Below are 22,534 nucleotides of genomic sequence, written 5' to 3'. Positions count from 1 at the left end.
GGTTAGTTCATGCGCAAAATGTGACAATTATCAGGCTCTACTTGACATATATCAGGCTCTATATCACCCCCTCAAGTTGCTATCAAGTTTTTTTTTCTTCACAAAACTAATACTTTTAACTAATTTTATTGCCTCTATTTTACTGCAAAGAGTACGTGTATCACGAGCATATTAAATAATTATCATAAAAATGGGTGATATGCATTTTATAACTGTCATTGAACAGCCAACCCAATTTTTGGGTTTACGACTACTAATGTTGCCTTGAAATTTTGAACCAAATCCAGAAGACAAGGGAACTCCTGGATCAAGTATTGGGAGAAATTTGCTCTGGTGGAGGACTTTTTGATGGAACTAACCCGCTTTTACGTTACATGGAGAGGAAAACTATGAGAACCTCCCACTGTTAGCCCAACAGCAAGGGGACTTTAACCCATGATCTGTCTACCACTGAGGATATATTACGTCAACACTGTCATTGGTGCCAGTCGGGTGCGGAATTCGTTTCAACCAGCCATCACTGGGATTTGAGCCTGTTTCACCTCACTGGAAGGCGAATGCTATATCCCCTGAGCCACCATGGCTCTGCTGATATACATTACCATTTTGTGGGTATACTTCCTCCTTTTGTAAAATAAAAATAAAAATTTGTGAAATGTAAGCAGATGCTGCAGTCACTTTTCTAGCCTTGTTGAACTTTGATCAAGCATGACAATAAATATTTTTTTATTACATAAACATTTCCTCAGAAAAATACAGGCTATAAAATTAAAGTATCACTTTTGATGACAAGATCATGAAATATCAAATAAAAAATAAAACTATGTTGCAGCAACACCCCCTTCGAGATAATAACCAATATTTTTTTCTCTATAAAGTAATTACCACTACCTTTTGACAGTTATTAAAAATCGATCTGAAAAACTTTTGCTTATTCGCCCCTACCCCTAATAGTCACTCAATAAAAACCTTCTTGGAACATATATTTATACTCTTTTTAATGAAAAATAAAACTCTAAGTTCTCTCTCTAGGAAATAAAATTCTAATATCTCCCTTTCTCTATAAAGTAACTACCACTAATTTTGGCAGTTATTAAAAGTTCTTGGAACATAAATTTATATTTTTTTTTAATGAAAAATAATACTCTAATTTCTCTCTCTATATAAAATAAAACTCTAACATCTCTCTCTAATCTAACTCTAATATTTCTCCCTATATATAAAGTAACTATCACTAACTTTTGGCAGTTAATAAAAGTTTACAGCCCCTTACAGTCACTCAACAAACCTTGTTGGAACATATATTTATAATCTTTTTAATTGCTTACCATCACCATGAGATGAGAAGACAGATTTACTGCTGGAAATGGAAGATGAAGGTGACCTAGAGCTGGGAGCATCTGGTGTTTTGACTTGTATTATGGGAGAGTCTGGTCCAATTCTTTCAATTTCTGTCATAAGAGGACTATTGCTCACCCCTTCAATAAATATTAAAAAAACAAGTTTTGATATCACCTACTGAAAGATATGATGCTAAATTAAATATTGAGTCATGAATTCTCACAATATAGTTGGCAATGAAAGATGATATGTAACTCTCAGATAAGATCATGTTATAAATAACTCTCAGATAACTGCTTGAGTAAATAGAATTTTTTTGTTGTTTTTTGTTTAGATTTAGATTATTAATTGGTGCAAGTCGTGGTGATTCAGAGAGCGTTTGTCAACAAATGAGGTGAACTGGGTTCGAATCCCAGCAATGGCTGATCAATACAATAATCTGCAATCGGCTCATACCAAACATAGTGCTGTTGTAAAATACCCTCAGTGGTAGAGGGATCATGGGTAACAGTCCCTTTGCCATTAGACTAACCTTGGGAGGTTCTCGCGGTCTTCCTCTCCAGGTAACGTAAATGTGGGTTAGTTCCATCAAAAAGTCCTCCATGAAGGCAAATTTCAACCAATACTTCATTCACTTGTTCCCCAGTTTTCTGGATTGGGTTTAAGATTACAAGGCTATGGAGAAGAACATTAGTAGCAGTAAACTCAAAATTTGGGTCGGCTGTTCAACGACGGTTATAAAATAAAATTAATTGGTGCAAAAAAGCACGGTGAACAATCAGATATCCATTTAATCATTTATTGTAATTTTTGGAAAAATGTTTTATTGAGTTTTAATATTTTGTTTGCTTCACTTTGTCTCCTCAAATCTTTAAATGAACCTTGAAATATGGAAAGTCCTTTAAAAACAACTTTCTTAAAATAGAAGAGGTTTTATAATAAAATTTATATGCAACTAAAAGGTTATTATTTGAAAAGTCAAGTGATTATTAAATTATGAAATTATATCAAAACATAAAACTCGATTGCACCAAAATGACATTAAGGCTGTTAGAAGTCTAAAAAGATAGATGCCAGACCACTTCAAAAATCATGGCTAGCACCCAATGTTATAGTAAAGTTTAATGCAAAAGCAGAGAGCTGCTGCATTGTTTTCCATTCTACAACATGCTTGTTTTTGAAAATTGATCCTGGTTCTAAGAAATTTTGCTTTTTTGTAAATCCCTTAATGCAATCATGAACTGATGCTGGCATAATTTTATAAATTAATCATAAATTTGAAGTTTTATACAAATTTGCTGCCCAGCATACAAACTATATTTTTAGTAATACTAATATTTTAATCCAGTTTATTTTGCTATGTTATTCTTTAAGAAAAATTGCCATGACAAATTCGAGAATGTTAGTCCTTATCTGGATAATTCTGGAAAGGCTTCTCAAAAAATTACTGTTAAACCTTGGTCCATGATTCTCGCATATTTGGTCTTTTTGTATGTATTGTATTGCTGTAAAGGTCCAAATCACAAATTCTGTACTTATAATGCTGATAATACGTTTAGATTGTATCTGAAACTAGCAGATACCCACATCTATCATTCAGAAATTTCGCTGACACTTTAAAAAATATTGAAGTTATTTTGCAAAGAAAAATACTAAATCTTGTTGCTAATGATGCAGAAAAATGAGGATTTGTCACAGTTTGGGAAAACATCTTAAACTTGTGGTACTGTGAATGGTTGCAGGAGATATACTGATAAAAATGATAGTGATAAAGATGGTGAAACAAACTATAACCTTCTGCATTCATAAGAATAGCAATCTGTTACAAATTTTGAAAATTCATAGTTTGCAATGAGAAAAACTAGTGTGCTCAAATCAAAAGTTCCAAATATTTAAGATAAATAAATGTGTTTATTCCTCTTTGTTTTGCAATGTAAATATTTTCCGATGAAGTACATATCTTTTTATAATAAAAATTATTTTTTAAATTATAAATTTCAAATCCATTACTTTTCCTAAATGTTTAAGTCACCAGTGGACTTTTTATCTTGACCTGCATTCGTCACCTCTCCATATCTATTGTTTGCAATGAATGGTCCCATAAGAAACAATTGATCAAGGTTCTAGTATAATTTATATCCAATTATTTAGAAAAGAAGTGAATTAATTTTTCTTGTAATTTTTCTTAGCAGATGTTCTGGTTAGATAGCCATTTTAATGCATAACCCTCAGTATTTAGTTCCCAAGCATGCTTGGAATTTTATCAACCCACACAAGGGATTAAAAGCTGAGTCAACTTTGCCTGGTTTAAAAATAGAGCCCTGGATTTGCGGCTGAGAAACGAAAAACTGTTTTAAGATAACTAAAATGACAAGCAATGCAATGGAAAAATTTGAACTATTTTATGTAAAATTTTCAAACTTAATTTGAGATATTTTTAAGTTGAAACATTTTATGATGCTTAACGATAAGTAAGGAAGGTCAGAATTAAACTTACATCAAGAAGTTACTTACATCAAAGTTTTTAGAATTATTTTGAGATAATTCATCAGATTATCTTAAATAAATTCTAAAAATTTTTACATATCACTCAAAAAGTTTCATATGAATTTTTTCCCCGAATGAAATATTTCATGATATACTTAAAATTAAAGGGAAAAATTAATTTGGGGAGGGAAAAAAAAACAAATGTATTTGAAGAAAAAAATGAAATGTTAGTTTTACAAAAATATTCTTTTTCATTCAAATTCTCAATGCCATTCATTACTATAAAAGAACACACAAAATATTACTGCAAAAAAAATTGAAGCACATTACCAACTTTGATAATTTCAGAAACGGAAGTTTCACTCATTTCTGACATGAACTCAGAATCTGTACTTTGTCTTCTTCTTGAAGTACTCTTGGCTGTTTTTGATGCTTTTTGATTTGAACCCTTGTGATTGGGCGTCACTTCGTTGGATGAATAAGGAGACAGTATCTGTCGACTTCCCCAGAAATACACAGCATTCTCCGATGTACCGGCGATTGTAAAGGTGTCTCCACATTCCACCATCTGACATAAAAATGGAAGTCATCATACAAATTTCAAAACATTGGAAGAATAATAGATCAAAGTTTAAAAATCTATTTATTAAAATTTTCAAATTCTGCAGATAAAATAAACCTCATTTAACAGAATACCAGGTTTAACGAGGAAATTTATAATTGATAGTTGGTCTAATATTAAAAAATATAGTTAAAAAATCTGTCTTTATAAGCATAATTTGGATTTAACATAACTATTAATGGTATTAATAATTTTTTATAATACAGTAAAGCATGATTTATACATCTTTCAGATTACTTATATAAATTGATGAGTAAATGAAAGTAATTATAACTTATAATTAAACAAATTAATAGAAATCCCACGTAAAATAATAATTTTGATAACTAAATAGCAGTCTTATTTTGACAATAAATATTATTTTGAGAAAAAAAGCAATAGAGGTAGTAAAAACTTACGTTTTTATAAAAATACATACATGCAGCAGCGATGCCATGTTGCTCTGCTTTGTAAAAAAATAAATATTGAGAGTAGTTTTTTTTACTCACTACAAATCAAGAATTTAAAGTATCTTATGAAATGCAATTTTATAAAAAGCAGTTGACAGCCCTGAAGCAGTGTTTCCTTGTGTAATAAAAACTAAACTAAACTCAGTGGCGTGACAGCCCATAGAGGGCCAAGGCCTACTGTGCCCATCTCAGTATTCTTGATCATGGACTCTGGGGTGCAGGAGAAAATGTTTCGGTCAGGTGGTCAGCCGAACGGGGAACCCTGAGTGTTTAGTTCCGAAGCATGCTTGGTACTCATTTATCGACTCATTGGAGGGATGAAAGGCTGAGTCAACCTTGCCCAGCCCGAGGATCGAACCCAGGACCTGTGGCACAGGAGTCCGAAGTGCTACCACTCACCCACCGGACGTCTTCACTGTGTAATAATAATATTAAATTACATTTAATATTTTTATAAAGTTCTGAAAAATTATTTTATTAAAGTTGTCAGAAAAAAATATCATGCTGTTGGTAAAAATTCTATTCTCTTTAAAAGTGTTTTGAAACCTCCTTTAGTAAAAATTGTTCAAACATTGTATGTGGATAAGCAATTCAGAACAATAATTTACACCTTACTCTTACAGCAACGAAAGAATAAAATATTGTAGATAGTAAATGTAGCTGAAGAAGTCATTGAAATAACAGAAGATGCTGATGCATGTGAATCATTTAATAGATTCAACCTTTTGTCGTTTTAAAAATATGAGCGAGCCATAGATACCGTAACTGTCCGATCAGACATGGACTTCACAATGGCTGGTGAGGAATGATTTCGTGTGTTTCCCCTTCCAAGTTGACCATTCTTGTTGAAGCCGAAGGTGATTATTTTGCCTGGCTCCACCAAAACAGCTGTGTGCATCGCAGCCATAGAGACAGATATTGCTTTCTGACGCAGCCAGCTAAGTTTCACAGGAATATTATGTTTCTCAACATTACACTGCAATAAAAAAAACATGAAGTAACATATAAGAATGTTCAGAAATATCACTTTTATTTATGCACTATTTCCATATCAGATAACAAGATGCATGCACCATAAAATGAATGATATGAAACCTCATAGTTTACGCTTGCAACCCTCCTAATAAAAAATATTCTGAAAATACAGTGTACTCAAAGCTGAAGGGATGCTAAAAAAATTTCGAGATAGCGAGTTTTCGAGATAGCAAGTTCAGAACTAAATATGTTTTAAAAAGTAAAAAAATATATTCTAAAATATTACTCTAAAATGTAGAGTCATGAAACCTAAGAATAACTACTATTAAATATTTATGTAATGATAGTTGAATATATGTCTAAATACATCAATGATAACTTTATTTTTAAAGGTAAGACAAAAATTATTATGCTTTAAATAGAAAAGAATTAGTTTACAACAAACTTTGTGATTTTTCCTAAAAAATTCAATTTCTATTTCGAAAAAAGTTCGACATAAAAAGGTTTTGAGAAGAAAATCTTCGACATAGGAATTCAAATTAACATTAGGTGGATACGGAAAAAAAGTTCTTTTTGGCGTAACAAAGTTTAAGAGATATTGAAGTTTGAGGTATCGAAAGTGTACTGTAAATAAAATCTTGTATGTCAAAATTTATGTGCAAAAAGAATTATAGATTTAATATTAAATCATATACAGTTGCTAGACACGTTAGCATCATATTATATTGAGTACTTTAGTAGCATATTATATTGACAACAATATAATATGCTACTAAAATTAGTTCACATTGAGATCCTTAAAAATAGACTCGCACTTAGATGATACCTCTAACGAGAAAATTAATTGCAGATATTTTTAATAATATTCACGTTATTATATTTTAGATTGTTATAACAAATGATCTTGTGTAACTTATTTGTCAGTGTGGTAGATTAAACCTAAATTTAAAACTTCATTTCAATAAGAATGTAAATTGTTTTCACAAGATACCTTTGCAATCATTTGAATGAGGAACCCCCTCTGTTCATTCATTCCAAGTTTGTTGAAATCATTCATTCCACATGCAAGGAGGGTCCCTCTCTCTGTAATAAACATGGTGCCATCATGTCCACAAAATGACTTCACCACTTTCGCATCATGAGGGAATATAATTTCAACAGGAGCACAACTAACATAAAGAATTACACTCTTATAAATGGTTAAAATTTGAAGGGCTTAAATAACAACAATATCCCTATGATATAAAAACTTATTGAAAAACATTTTAAACATAACAAAGAATTTTTATTATCACAAATTAGTTTTTTTTTAAATCATTTTTTCCAAACCAAAACTACAATGTAAGAATATGATAATAATTTATACCAGTCCTCTTCAGAGCCTGTACCAAGCCGTCCACCCGAACCGCACCCCCAGGAATAGGCATCACCTTCTCGGCCGACCACCACAACGTGATTTGGACCACAACTGACATCAGACACATCGATACTTGAATGAAAAGGTAAAAAGGCAAGATTCAGAGGTAATTGTGATACAAAGCAACAAAAAAAAGCTGAAAATTTTATGTTAAAAATCGAAATCAATTTATATACCATACATGTTCCATATTTAACATAATTATATGAACTGGTATTTATGATTATCTACTAATGAAGAATATCACACTTTTATAGTAACTAATGAAAGAAAAAATTTATTTCCTATAAGAATCACAATGTTGGATTTTAAAATCACGTGAATATAAATCGCGATATTGGATTTTAAAAACGCGAAAATGAAAATCGCGATATTGAAATTTAAATTGTGTAAGTACGAATCACGTTGCATAATTTTTATACCGCGTGAATACGAATCGCAAAGCGCAGTTTTTAAATCATGTATAAATACGAAAATCGATGTTAGATATTTCAACCTCGTTAATTCAAATCGCGATATTGTTTAAAACTCATGTGAATACGAATCGCGGTTTTGGGTTTTAAAAACACGCAAATATAAATCACGATATTGGATTTTTAAATCGCACGAATAGGGGAATCGCGATGTGCGATTTTTCAAATTGCATGAATATGAATCGTAACGTGTAACTTTTAAATTAGGTAAATACAAAAATTGATGTTTATGAATTAAAATCGCGTTGATAAGAGTCGAGATTTTAGCGAATTCCGACGAGGTTCCACATATTCAAAATGGCCGAAATCCGCCAAATGAAAAGAATCGCATGTATGTAAACGTTTCGTTAACAGGATTTAGAAAAAGTTTCAAAGTTAGATAGATTATAAGTCTTTGATTCGCGAAAGGCTGCGAACCAATGATCTTGAGATACGTGGAATTCTGCGATATTTGTACTGCATGTGCAATAACATGTCCTTCTTCTAGTATTTAGACACAGAAGAATGATATGAAAACAATCACCCCTGAAGATTGATTGATCAAGTAAAAACCATGTAGTGATAAAAGTGAGAAAATGAAAACAGAATTATATTAATAGGTTACAGTTAAAAATACCAACCCAATCACAAAAATCAATCAATTCCCATTAAAAAAAAAGTCTGCAAAAAATTCAAAAAAAATGTGAGATAACATTTTATCACATACGAAAAAATCCATAAATTATTTTATATAAAGAATCAAACTTTGAAGTGAAATCTCCACAATCTGTTATGAAAACAAATATAAATAAAATAGAAGTGGAGATGGATGGCTGACCATGCAAAGCTGAGCTAAAATTCATCGCAAGACTTCTGGGTTACTATTTCTGACTGATTTCAAAGCCTAAGCTTGAAAAAAACGCACCATGAAATATTATTATACTTGTAATGTTTTCATACACGCTCTTTCAAGCTAACTTTCAGCAAAACAAACAACAAATGAATTCGGAAGACTCTGCAAGCGTGCTATGATGCTATCCAAAAAATTAAAAAGGGTGCTATTTTACACAAATATAGCCAAATATGTGATAACATTCAAAACATGGCTAACCTTTCACTTTATTTATGTGTGATATAGCTTTGTTAATTTTGTTTTAGCTTCACGACCTGTTAGAATTCTAATGAATGGTAAAATTATGCACAAATTTAAACACAAATCACAATAATAAAACTTCCTAGAATATCATGACTGTTCACGCATCACCTCGTAAGCATAACTTAAGTGATGGTATGCACTGGAAGTTTTTTAAATTTCTTCCGGTTTTAAGAAGTTGGTCATCGTTAACATTCAGTCCACCATCTATATAAAATATGATACAAATAATGTTTTATTTGTTTATTGAAAGCTAAAACAGTTATTTTGAGTTTTAATAAACATCTCAATCCATTCACTAGAGAGATACCTGAGTAATTTCTCAATGATTTTAGGTTTGACACACATGTTCCAGTCTCCATGTCCCAAGCAACCCTGGGATCCATTCCCACAAGTCATCAGGATTCCATTGTCACTGGAGAACACGCTGAAGCCTTCTCCAGCACACACTCTAGAAGACAACAAAAATTCTTCTCAACATCATCAAAATATAGATTTACTATAACTTAAAAATGCAGAAATCTTTTGATTAGATCACTTTCCTTAAAAAAAATGATTATTATATTAAAGACAAATATTAAAAGGTTACTTTTCAAAACTTGTGTTTTAAGAATTTTACTAATTTCCTACAAAGTAAATGGTTGGTTCAGTAAATAATCTAAAATAAAAATAAAGGAATTTTCTTGCCTAATGCATCATCTGGTATGTGGTATTGCAATCCTTTAAATGTATAATAACTCAAAATAAAAAATAGTAAATTTGATGCATACTTATTAAATCTATTTGTATTGCCATTCAAGTTCTGCTTTTCATAATACTTGACTATATATTAATATATAAGTTACTTAACAATTATAGCTTATATTTATTCATCCAATATTATATTTCACAAAAAACATTGCAAAGAATTTAATTTGGTCAGCAAAGATCACCACAGTGATGACAATTTTTAAAGAATTTGAGCTGTTGCTTAAAAGCATTATAATGCAACTACTATTTTTACAATACAAAACAGAGTGGTGAACCTGAGGAGAACCTGGTTCAAATCCCAGTAATGACTGGTCAAAATGAATTCCGCACCTGGCTCTCACTGATTACAATGCTGACTTTAAATATCCTCAGTGTTAGATGGATCATGGGTTACAGTTCCCTTACCGTCAAGCTAATCATGGGAGGCTTTCATGATTTTCCTCTCCATGCAACACAAATGAGGGTTAAGCATAACAAAAAGTCCTCCTCAAAGGCGAATTTCTCCCAATACTTGAACCAGGAGTTCCCTGGTCTTCTGAATGGGATTCAAAATTACAAGGCTAGGGAGTTGAACATTAGTGGTGGTAAACCCAAAAAATTGGGTTCGCTGTACAATGGCAGATATAATACAAAATATAATACAAAACAGAAATTACAATGTAACCAACAAGAAACAATTTTTCTATCAATGTTTTTTCTTTCCATACACTTTCATTTTAAAGCAACAATATTCAATAAATATATATATATATATATATATGTAAGGTTCGCATAAGTCTAATTTTATTAAGGCAGAGAATAGTTTAACTTTCATATAAAAAGGTGGCAACATTCAGATATGTAAATAGAACGCTTCGCAAAAACATATACTTCGCTGTTATTATTTTTCATTAAATGCTTTTATAAAATATCTCTTCGCTTATTTACTGTATTGCATATTAATTAAATTCATTGTCATTCAACTTTATCTTATATATGCTACGAGATCAAGTCTATGGAACAAAGAAAGAATCTTTTGAAAGTTGTTCACGTACAACATCTTCGTCCATATCACATGCGAGATACGCCAGTCCCCCAGGAAGAAGAGAGCTCGGAAGAAGAGGAAGAATCAGTTTCCGAATTACATCCAGTAGAAAACATCCAGGATTCTGAAAATTACCCGAACATCATATCGAGTCGCTACGATCTGCTACGCAATCGACGCCCGCCTGAAAGACTTATAAGACAAAATCTGTCCTAGAACCTTAATGTTTACACTTCAATGTAAATATCTACATTTAGCATTGAGCGGGGCCGAATGTAAGGTTCGCATAAGTCTAATTTTATTAAGGCAGAGAATAGTTTAACTTTCATATAAAAAGGTGGCAACATTCAGATATGTAAATAGAACGCTTCGCAAAAACATATACTTCGCTGTTATTATTTTTCATTAAATGCTTTTATAAAATATCTCTTCGCTTATTTACTGTATTGCATATTAATTAAATTCCTTGTCATTCAANGAGGAGCACTCAAAAAATTTTTTTACAAGAATTACAACAAATAAAATAGAACACAATAAGTAAAAATAACATGTAAAAACAGAAAATAAAATAAAAGAAAAAACAGTATAAAACATAAACTATAAAACAAGTAGCGAAATCAGATGTACATACATGGACGGGAAATTTTTCAAGAATGATTTCAAAATGTTTTCGCAACATGATTGCCAGATTACAAAATATGAAAACAAAAGCGCAAATTGAGTGTCACTAGAGGGTTTTAAAGTGCCATTCTTACTGCACTGCTGAAGTGATTTGTTATTCTGTGCATTGTTTTTCTTAACTTTCTTTGTGTTTTCTTGTATTTATTTATTTATATATATATATATTCAAAATAAAAATTTTAATACTAAATACAGGGTGGTTTAGCTGTTTCAAACTTCAGCTGGTTTCGGACACATCAAAAAGATTGGGAATTGCTTAGCAACCCATTGCTGAATGCATCCCTATTATGAANCGTGTTTTCTTGTATTTATTTATTTGTATATATATATATGCATATATATATATTCAAAATAAAAATTTTAATACTAAATACAGGGTGGTTTAGCTGTTTCAAACTTCAGCTGGTTTCGGACACATCAAAAAGATTGGGAATTGCTTAGCAACCCATTGCTGAATGCATCCCTATTATGAACTGGCTACTCACAAGTATTTGGTATAACCATAAGTATTTGGTATATACATAAGTATAAGGCTATTCATAAATTTACTCATAAGTATATGTATTTGGAGAGGTATTTTGATTTATTTATATTATATTAATTTTATGTTAATATTACGCAACAACTTCTTGCAAGGAACATCTTGGGAAAACCTCTTAACCTCTTCATGTGCTCCTAGACACCTCCCCAAATCTATTTGGGTTTCATGTTTAAGGCTAATGACTGGACATAAGGCTTTCTTTTTAAAATTATCTAAACTAAGCTCAGTGGTGCGACAGCCCCTAGAGGGCCATGGTCAAATGTGCCCATCTCAGTTTTCTTGACCGTGGGCTCTGGGGTGCAGAAGCAGATGTTCCTGTTAGGTGGTCAGCCGAATGCGAAACCCCCAGCGTTTAGTTCCCAATCATGCTTGGTACTCATTTATCGATCCACTGAAGGGATGAAAGGCTGAGTCAACCTTGCCCAGCCCGAGGATCGAACCCAGGGAGCGCGAAGTGCTAACACTCAGCCACAAGGTGTCTTTACAATTAACTGTTAATGTAAAATTTATAAGTTAATGAAATGAAGGCATCAATAATTAAGATGAAATAATGATTTAACAAATTTTTCATGCTAAGTTCAATAAACTAATCAATAGAAACTATCTGAAAGTTTATTTAATATTAAGAATATTTTATTTTTGAACACTTGGTTAGTAACAGTTACGCCTTTTTAATGCAAATTTTTGGAATTAAAAAAAAGTAGCAATAAAATGGAGGGAACTCATAATGCTTAATTACCGGGCAATATTCTTTCCCTTCAAAGCTTCTACACAAAATGGCTTGTCTCTCCAGGTCTCCAACTTACCGTGTCCAAGTTGACCTTTTCTGCCATCACCCCAAGTGTACACCAAAAGTTCAGCTGTCACAACTATCATGTGAGTGGAACTGAGGGCAACCTATCAAATATATCTTTGTAAAGCAGGAGGTTTATATTGTTAAAATGTGAACTATTGTTAAATGTCAAGGAGAGTGTATTAGTTAATCTTAAATGCTATATTTTTAATAAATTTTACTTTTAAACAATTATAAGAATTTACTTTGAAGAATTATAGTATATTTGTTTATTTACAATAAACAATTATAATTAGATTTGTTTGGTATTGCATCACTTTAGTATCATAAAATACAAAAGACGTTTAAATTTATGTAAAAATAAATCAATGCAAATGAAATGTATAACATATGTGATTTATATGAAAGCACAGTTTATATAAATATAATGCTATTTATTTTCTTTCAAAGAAATATGTAATTGAAGATTGTTTTGATGCATGTTTAACTGAACATTTTTCCTCTACTTACCTTTCCACATTCTAAAAATTTTAAGAGGGTAAATGCAAATAATAAACCCCTCTCATTTACTATATAACTGCTAATAAAATGAAATTTTTACTTAAATTTCCACGGCAACAATTGGGAGTATGAAAAGAGCACTTAGGAGTTGTTGAAGTGATCATGTATTGTGTTCTCATCATCTTTTCCATTCTTGCTGAAGAGACATTTCTTTAAAAACAATTTTTTCTCTTTTAATCAGGTTTTGTACTCATTTTATGATTTAAAAATCAAGCACTTTTAAGCACTCTATCCAAATTAGAGAAAAGAGCTATTGATAGAATTAAACAAGGACTGATAACCATAAATAATGCTTTAAATGAAGAAATTTAACATTAATTTCATGTAAAAAAATTTTGTTCCACTAAATTTTATTCATAAAAGTGAGTTATTTAATTATCCAGCATAATTAAATGAGGATAACCATATTCATATAGAAAAAAAAACGCAAATGTAAGTTATATTAAATGCTTTAGTAATTACTATAAAACTTTTTATGAACTTTATTTGTTTAATAATTAATTTGTTAAGCTTTTTTCAAAATCTTTGGGTAAGCCCCTTTTATGAAAATTTTGTATTTCTTTAGATAGAGTCTTGAAGGGTTTGCAATTTAAATTCAGAACCAATGCTTGCTAAAAAAATGATAATTAAGTGTGTTTTTTAAAGTTTTTTTTAGAGTGGGAGGATGTTGAAAAGTTGTTTGAGCAACGAAAATCATTTTAAAAGAGTAATAATCTTGTTGGTAAATATGAAATAAAATCTTAAAATTTTTTTTACCTCTTTTATTTTACTTCGGGGTGGAAGAGGTATTGGAGTGAGAGAAATATCAGCTTCATGCATTTTCACTTCATACAACACAGATCTAATAAAAACATATATAATAAAAATAAACATAAACATAAAACATTAAATAAATTATATTATATTTTATATGTAAATAAATTACACAGAAATTTTAAATGTTCATGAGATTCATTATAAAACAATAGTCACAAAAATAAAATAAATATAATTGTAGTAAAAACTTCAAGAAATTGAAGCATGATAATTCATTTCATGAAGTATGGAACTTATACAATATCAGCATTATAAACTGAATATATACATTCTTAAATCAATTTGAGTATTCACTCCAAAAAAACAAAAGATTCATAATAGTTGAAAATAAAAATAATTGCTTTAAAAAATTAAATAAAGACAAATAAAAAGGTTGAAAAATTATAAATCAGAAATTATTCAGATGTATCCTGATTCACATTTTTAAATCATGGTTTTAATACAAATATGTAATAGCCATAGTGAGTAGATATAAAAATAAAAATTAGTAATTTTTTTATCAAAAAATTAAAAGAAATAAAAATATATATTTATTACCTCAGATCTGAACTGAAGCTGAAAAGAAAAAAATAATCAGGTTGTAATACATAAAAACAAAATGCATGCGTACATATTTTGACATGTGCATATAACATATTAAAATTAAGTAATATATATGCATATCTCAACTAGCATCAAAGAATATTTAAAGTGGTATTCAAATTAAAATTTAAGATTCCAAATTGATTTGTTTAGTTTTTCACGCATTTAAAATCTTTTCTACAAAACTAATATAATTAAGTTATTTCTAAATAGTGGTGAACAAAATCATTCTGAATTTAATGACTAATAAAATGTTAAATAATAAAGTTTACTGCTTTTCTTAATATTCAAATAGAAATGTTCTAAATGTTGGTATACGTTTTAAAAATCTATAATAATAAAAAGAAGAGTTTGTGTGTCCCTATTTAAACTCTAGAACTAGTTACACTAGCATCCTGAAATTTGGAAAAAGGAGCCAATTTAATCCCGATCCTAAGATGAGCTAAAAATTTTAATTAGATCCTTCATCAGAGACATTTAAAAAATGGAATTTGCTCATTGGTTTAGAACTAGCACTATTGATATTACTAAAACTGCAAAAGGCATTAAAAATTGAAAAAACTTAAAGTTAGAAAACCTTTTGGAATTTCCAGGCTGCCCTTGATATTCAAAATCCATTGAAATTTCGGAATCTTCATAATCTTTATTATTATCTTCATCATACACCATTATAAGCTACAAAATTTATGATACATTTAATCACATAAATATGCAAATAATGCAAAACAGTTTAATAAAGCAATAAAATACATTCATCATTTAAAATTAATATTTTTATTGCTCAAATATCATTTCCTAGAAACCCATTTCTGTTTTGTAATAATTAATATTTTTACAAAAAATTATGCTATATTAAGTGTAAAATTGGTAAATTTTTGAGATTGTTTTGTTTTAATTCCCCACATAATAAAATTTTAAAAAATTCCAAATACATAGATATCATACTAAATTATTCAGTGTATCCAGTTTAAAAAATAAGTATAAATACAGCAATTGCTTTTTTTCACCAGATATGAGTGTTTAATTATTTTAATAATAATAATAAAAAAAAACTTAACATACATTTTATGCACTTGTTTATATTTAGACACAAGAGAATGAAAATAGTAATATGGTCATCATGATGGTAGTTGTTATTTGAGGTAGCATCATCGTAGTATCAAGCATATTATGGCTGCTTCAAATACATTTTAATTTTTACATGAAGGAGAAATATTTATCTCCAAAAAAAATCGTTTCGGAAAAATTTATTTATTACGTGAATCTTATTATAATGAACATGGCCACAATCCAAAACTATAAAATAAAGAAATGAATCAAGAGAATCATTCTTGTTCTCTCATTAAGAAAAATCGTTAATTAGAGCTCAGGCTGAGGGCCTAAGCCCCCAGTCCTTATGCCAAGAATTAAAAATTTAAAGTATGTGAATTGTTCCCAACAGACAATTAGAAGAATGGGAAGAGATCTATGGTTGGCAATTTATCAAAAGATAAAATAGCCAAAAACAAAGCCAACCTCCTCTATTCAATATTAAACTTGAAAAAAATTTGGCTATGGCTAATTGTCAAAGGACTGTAAGAATAAGTACAACCATGTAACTGGAACATTTTTCTGGTAAGAAAGAAAGAATAAAGAGTTATAAATAGATTTTGTTTTCAATTTAGTCGTGACAGTGAAATAATAACTTTTACATTTATGAGTCATCCTCACAAAATATGACAATTTACAGTCTCTTGCTTCAAGATCTAATACTATACTACTAAAAGAACTTTTTTTTTAAATTGTAATAAATAACATTGCTGTTAGTATTTTAAAATGACCTTGTACTAGCATTGACTGTTTTATATATTTAAAATTTTTTATTGAATTTCAAAATGTTATTTTCCTGGTACGTCACAAACAATATTTTCAATAATAACTAGCTTCAAAACTTCCCATAAATTTTTCTGTATCTAATTTTTTTTAATCTCCACCGTTGTAAGCATTTCTAGAATACTATATGCAGAGGGTATTATTTACAAAAACTTTGCTGAAAATAATTTTTTCTGTCAATAATTTGCTTGTCACAAGAAAATCTGCCATTTTCCCGACTACTTTTATTTAGTGATAAATAACCAAAATAGATAGCGCCAGCAATCAATATCTTATGTTAATAGATTGATTAGAATACCATCCTATCTGAACATGTCTTATTGCATGAATTAAGAACCAACTTTCTGGTTCAAAACCTATTTCAAAAATTTTTTCACGGTGAGTAGGTTCTTATGTTGTCATTTTCCTGTCTTCTTGAAATCATTAATAACATAAATTACATGGATTTACCTGAGTTATTTCAAGAAATCCTGTTGTTTTCTGCAGAGTGTAAACATCATAGGCCGAAATGTTAAATTAAAGTAAAGTTAAATGCTATATAATGACAAATTGTCTTTATCCTGGCTTATGAATGCCAAGACATAGAAACAGTTACCAGAAATTTTTCTAAACAGTTGAATGTAAAGAGAGAAAGCAAATATTAACCTAATACCAAGTTTTTGTAAGATTGTAATATGCTTGAATGTAATCTAAGTTATTATTATTTTTTTATTTAATGATTGATTATTATACACAATTTTACTCTGTACATATCAGTAACAAAAAAATTTTTGATTCTTCCTACAGTGGATAAAAGAATTAATTTAAGCAATTCATGGTCCATCTAACGCATAGGCTCAAGTTGAGTTACTTACTATTAGCTTAAAATGACTTTTTTTTTTAACTTCTAGGCTAATATGTCATTTTCCTGGCATTCAAAATTTGGTGAATTTCTATTTTATTTTTTTTTTTTGAGCAAATGTCAATAAACTACACTGCTGTCTGTAAGATATTAATAAATGTAAATAAATATACAAAAAAAATTTAGACTATTTTGAAGACTTTAAATTTGAAGAAATGTCTTGTTCTGAATTGTCATGTTTCCAAAGAATTATACCCTTGTATTGAAATAAAAAGTTAGCCATTACATTGATTGCTAAGAAAACAATAAAATAGTTATATTAACTTTCATTTATATTAACTTTATACTAAAAAAAATTAATTTAAGAAATTAATTAATTTTTGAAGCTAAGAAATATGCAATGCCTATTATGGCATCAAAGCCATACATTTTAATTTTATATTTTTCACTAAAACCTGTAATTTACTACACTATTTCTAAGACTTTAGGATTTTAAAAAGCACTTACAGATGGTAATCTATTATTTAGAATTTCAGTAGCCGTCGGTCGCATGTCTGGATCTCGTTGAAGAAGATCCCGAATCAGCTGTTTGAATCCTGGTGAGTAATTGCCTCGAACTGGAGCAAACTGACCCTGAAACAGAACATCATTTAACTGTTGAAACCAAAGAAAATACTGCCCTGCTTGCAATTACTTTAAACTGTAAAATTGGTTAATTATTTTTATCAAATTTACCCTTAGAAATTCATTCAACATTAAAACTGGTAACAAAACACTAAAAAAGTAATAGATTTTGGCAACATGCATTATATAAATACAGTGGTCGGAAAAACTACATTATTTTTGTAGTTTACTACAACTACTTTTCTTAAAAATGTAGTGACTACAAACAACTTTGAAATTGTAGTAACTACTTCCCTACTTTAAGGAGACGAACTTCGCTGAAGAACTTAATATACACGTACTTTCAAAATGGTTTTGAATAAGACATTGGCTTACATTAAATATAAGGGAATAATTAAGAAATATTTATTCATTTTTACAAGAGCAAGATTGTTTTTCCAAAATATTTTTTTAAAATTTGTTCATTTAACCTTCAACTTTTTATACAATTTTCGACAGCTACATTTAATTTAAGAAATACGAAATTATCAAATAATTGCATCTCTTCAATTGCTTAATGCTCTTTTATTTCCTCTTAGAAATTAAGAGGTACAGTGAAAATAAGTTCTATTTCTCTGAAACAACATCAATGTTTCACGAGTGTGCATTCGCACATGAAAGTGTCACCAAAGTGATTAATCATCTATTTTTCGCAATGGCTAGTTTAAATATTAGATATACTTAATTTTTGTTAAATTAAATTTTTAAATACGTAATTTCTGTTAAATATCTGCACCCATCAAATTTGAAAAATTAAATACGTTAGAACCATGCTTCTTTTCTCAACTAACGTAAAAAGTATTTTAGTTGCTAGGAATCGCTACAAACTACTGTTTCATTGTATCGCACTACTCTACTTTTTTAAAAGAAGTAGCACATTACACTACAAACTATGAAAAAATGTAGCGACTACAGTAATTTTTCTACTTGTAGCACGCTNGAAATATTTATTCATGTTTACAAAAGCAAGATCGTTTTTCCAAAATATTTTTTTAAAATTTGTTCATTTAACCTTCAACTTTTTATACATTTTTCGACAGTGAATATTTAATTTGTGAAATTCAAAATTATTAAATAATTGCATCTTTTCAATTGCTAAATGCTCTTTTATTTCCTCTTAGAAATTAAGTACATTGAAAATACTTTCTGTTTCTTTGAAACAACATCAATGTTTCACGAGTATGCATTCGCACATGAAAGTGTGACCAAAGTGATTAATTATCTATTTTTTGTAATGGTTAGTTTAAATATTAGTTTTACTTAATTTCTGTTAAATTTAATTTTTAAATACGTAATTTCTGTTAAAGATCTGCACCCATCAAATTTGAAAAATTAAATACGTTAGAACCATGCTTCTTTTCTCAACTAACGTAAAAAGTATTTTAGTTGCTAGGAATCGCTACAAACTACTGTTTCATTGTATCGCACTACTCTACTTTTTTAAAAGAAGTAGCACATTACACTACAAACTATGAAAAAATGTAGCGACTACAGTAATTTTTCTACTTGTAGTACGCTACTTCTGACCACTGTAACTGAATGTACACCTCCCTTTGACCATTGTAACTTGAATGCAAGTAACTTTTGAAGATGGCATTGACTTGGCAAAACTAGCAAATGTCTATTTCACAAATGTTAATCTTTGAACAGGCAGACATGATTATATGGGCATAATATAAATGATAAAGTATTTTTTTAATTTAATTTTTTACGGTACAAAACTGCAACATTGAAACATAAATAGAGTATTTAAAAAACAAAAATAAACCTTAAAAAATTAACCCAACTATCCATGAGAAAATATTACAACGCCAAATAATTTATTAAGCCATGTAAATAAGAAAAAAAGCTATAACACAAAATATTTTAAAATAATACCTTTACAATTTTGTTTACAAGAGCAGGAAGATTAGAGCCTTCAAACGTTTTTTGTTGGCAAGCCATTTCATACAAAATACAACCAAGTGCCCAGATGTCAGATTTTTGATTGTAAAATTTACCCTCACACTAAAAAAAAGAACATTTTCAGAAGTTAAATGAAACAATATACAGTAAAATGTAACAATAGTAAAAGAATTTAAAAATAATATTCATTCACCTCACAGTAAAAAAAGAACATTTTTAGAAGTTAAGTTAAACAATATACAGTAAAATGTAACTATAAAAAGAACAACAGTAACAGAATTTAAAAATAATGTTTATTTACCATTTCAGGACTGATGTAGTATGGTGTTCCTACAACAGTCATGGCACCTCCCTGCTTTGTTGTCAGCATTTTTGATATTCCAAAATCACCAACCTTAACAGCACCATCTTTGGTCAAAAATATGTTAGCAGTTTTGAGATCTCTATTAATGAAATTGTATTTATTAACATTTGTGAATTAATACCCATTTAATTTGTAACAGTTATCAAAATATCTTCGCCAATATGAGGTATGGTTAAACAATTAATGATGCTTTAAATCAATTCAGAAGTGGAGAGTCTAGATTTGATATCATATAATCAGTGTATGCCTGGAATAATATGTGTGGTTGCATAGGCAAATTGAATAATCTAGCTCTTTGCAAACATCTGCCATCATTTTGCAATGCGCTAACTTAATTGAAAAAGATTCCGGTATTTTCTAATCAGCTTGACATTTTCTAGGCTCATTGTAGTGAATACATTCATTAGAAAATGTATCATTCATTGCTGAATAATTTCAGGTAATTTGTAGTAAGCACATTTAGTTGTATATTATAATTTATTTTTATATTAATAATTTAAAGTTAATTTCTTATCATTCAAAATAATACAAGAAACACACATAGATTAACAAAACATGACTGCTTGGAAGGAAAAAAAATTTAAATTAACTGCATAAATTCAAAATGAACACACAGCAGCAATCATATTATACAGCAAGATGGATTCTTTTTATATGCTATATTTTGTCTCATAAATGTTAAACTAAAATATAGAAAAACAAAGCTAAACCAAAATACTTACCTGTGCAATATATTGTGATCGTGCATATGTTTTATGGCAGATACTATTTGTTTAAAAAACAGAAGAATATCTTTTTCATCAAGCGATGTTTTCATTTGAGCCAAATATTGAGCAAGATTTCTAAAAGAATTAAAACATCAAGTAAAGATTTAAAGACTAGTATCAATTAAAATTTTCATTTTACCCACTTAAAAAAGATATTATAATAAGAGATTTTATAAAATAAATACTGTGTTAATTTTTTTCCCCAACAATGGTGCTTGGCATCGTGTTGTCAATAAATTCTCTAAATTGTTCAGCAATTTCTAAAAGGCTAACATGCACATCCTTACTAAACCAAGAGAGCATTTGCTAAGCCCAAAAACATGCATTCACCAGCTGTTTTTGTAAAACAACTAGCTTTGCAATTCTATTCAAAAATTGTAAATAGAAAAAAAAACCTATGCTAACTTGGCTGAATGCAAAATGCTCAGTTGGTCAAAATAATCTTCAAAAAGAGAAGCTTCTGGGTATTTTATATGTCTTTCAGTAGAAAACAAATTAAAAATGTAAAATAAATATCTGCAATGGCTCAGTAGAAAAAACATTTAACTGTCATAGTGAAGAGCTGGGGTTCACCCCCCAGTGTTACGCTCAAAATGTGTGTTTAAGTAATTGAACAAAGCAAAAAACATGTGTTTAAGAAATTAGACACAGCTCAAAATGTGTGTTTAAGAAAAAGGACATACTAATTGATTCCATTTCAAACTTCTCTAACGAAAATTGCACTTAATACATTTTTTTAAATTAGTCTTTTTTGGTATTTAAAAACAACAGTTCTTTCTGCAAGGTTTTCAAAGATCCTATAAATTATTATTTGTGATATTAAATTGATCTTTTACAAATTAAAATTTTTTGTAAAACCACTATGTTGCCTAGTGCCCCAATTATGAAAAAAATGCCATAAAAGTTACAGAAGTGATTGTGCTAAGTAAGGAAAAGTAAATAATAAATTCTTATTTAGTTTTTAAATTGAACATTGAAAAGGTGCATCTTTTGTTGTGTCCATTTTTTTAACAATGAATTCTAAACAATGTTTATTTTCTTAATCACGCATTTTGATCTAACTTTCGATTAATTGAAAATTAAAATATGATCTATTTTACAATTTATAACCGTCGTTGAACAACCGATCCAATTTTATGGGTTTACGACTTAGATAACTAAGACTAGATATTACGACTAGATATTCAACTCCATAGCCTTGTAATTTTAAACCCAATCCAGAAAACAAGGAAACTCCTGGATCGAGTATTGGGAGAAATTTACTTTCGTGGAGGACTTTTTGAAGGAGCTAACCCGCATTTGTGTTACATGGATAGGAAGACCACGAGAACCTCCCACGGTTAGGCTGACGGCCAGGGAATTCCAACCCATGATCTGTCTACCACAGAGGATATTTCACGCCAGCACTGTGGTCGGTGCAAGCCGGATGCGGATTCGTATCGACCAGCCATTGGTGGGATTCGAACCTCAGTTCACTC

The 22,534-nt window shown here is 29.6% G+C and overlaps 1 protein-coding gene across 7 annotated transcripts in view; it reads right to left on the bottom strand.

Moving 5' to 3' along the window:
* LOC107442573 (serine/threonine-protein kinase Nek8) overlaps nt 1-22,534 on the bottom strand; it is a 53,575-nt gene that overhangs the window by 14,648 nt on the left and 16,393 nt on the right. For 5 of the 7 annotated variants that reach the window (XR_011636179.1, XR_006226367.2, XM_043052620.2 and 2 more), the window contains exons 8-21: nt 21,012-21,131; nt 20,227-20,368; nt 19,899-20,027; nt 17,865-17,990; nt 15,222-15,319; nt 14,600-14,617; nt 14,003-14,087; nt 12,632-12,789; nt 9,207-9,347; nt 7,241-7,363; nt 6,866-7,043; nt 5,660-5,875; nt 4,159-4,396; nt 1,329-1,478 (exon numbers count right to left, since the gene is read on the bottom strand). Coding sequence is in view for 5 of the 7 variants with exons in the window: in XM_043052620.2 (XP_042908554.1) it covers nt 1,329-1,478; nt 4,159-4,396; nt 5,660-5,875; nt 6,866-7,043; nt 7,241-7,363; nt 9,207-9,347; nt 12,632-12,789; nt 14,003-14,087; nt 14,600-14,617; nt 15,222-15,319; nt 17,865-17,990; nt 19,899-20,027; nt 20,227-20,368; nt 21,012-21,131 (1,922 nt within the window). In the remaining 2 variants the exon portion in view is untranslated. Of the gene's footprint in view, nt 1-1,328; nt 1,479-4,158; nt 4,397-5,659; nt 5,876-6,865; nt 7,044-7,240; nt 7,364-9,206; nt 9,348-12,631; nt 12,790-14,002; nt 14,088-14,599; nt 14,618-15,206; nt 15,320-17,864; nt 17,991-19,898; nt 20,028-20,226; nt 20,369-21,011; nt 21,132-22,534 lie in introns of all 7 variants that reach the window. The other 2 variants (XM_071177734.1, XM_071177742.1) reach the window with 2 other exon arrangements.

Source organism: Parasteatoda tepidariorum, chromosome 1 (genome assembly GCF_043381705.1).
Source record: "Parasteatoda tepidariorum isolate YZ-2023 chromosome 1, CAS_Ptep_4.0, whole genome shotgun sequence".
NCBI lineage: Eukaryota > Metazoa > Arthropoda > Arachnida > Araneae > Theridiidae > Parasteatoda > Parasteatoda tepidariorum.
The sequence above is the reverse complement of the archived record's forward strand: the minus strand, read 5'-3'. Positions and strand labels throughout refer to the sequence as shown.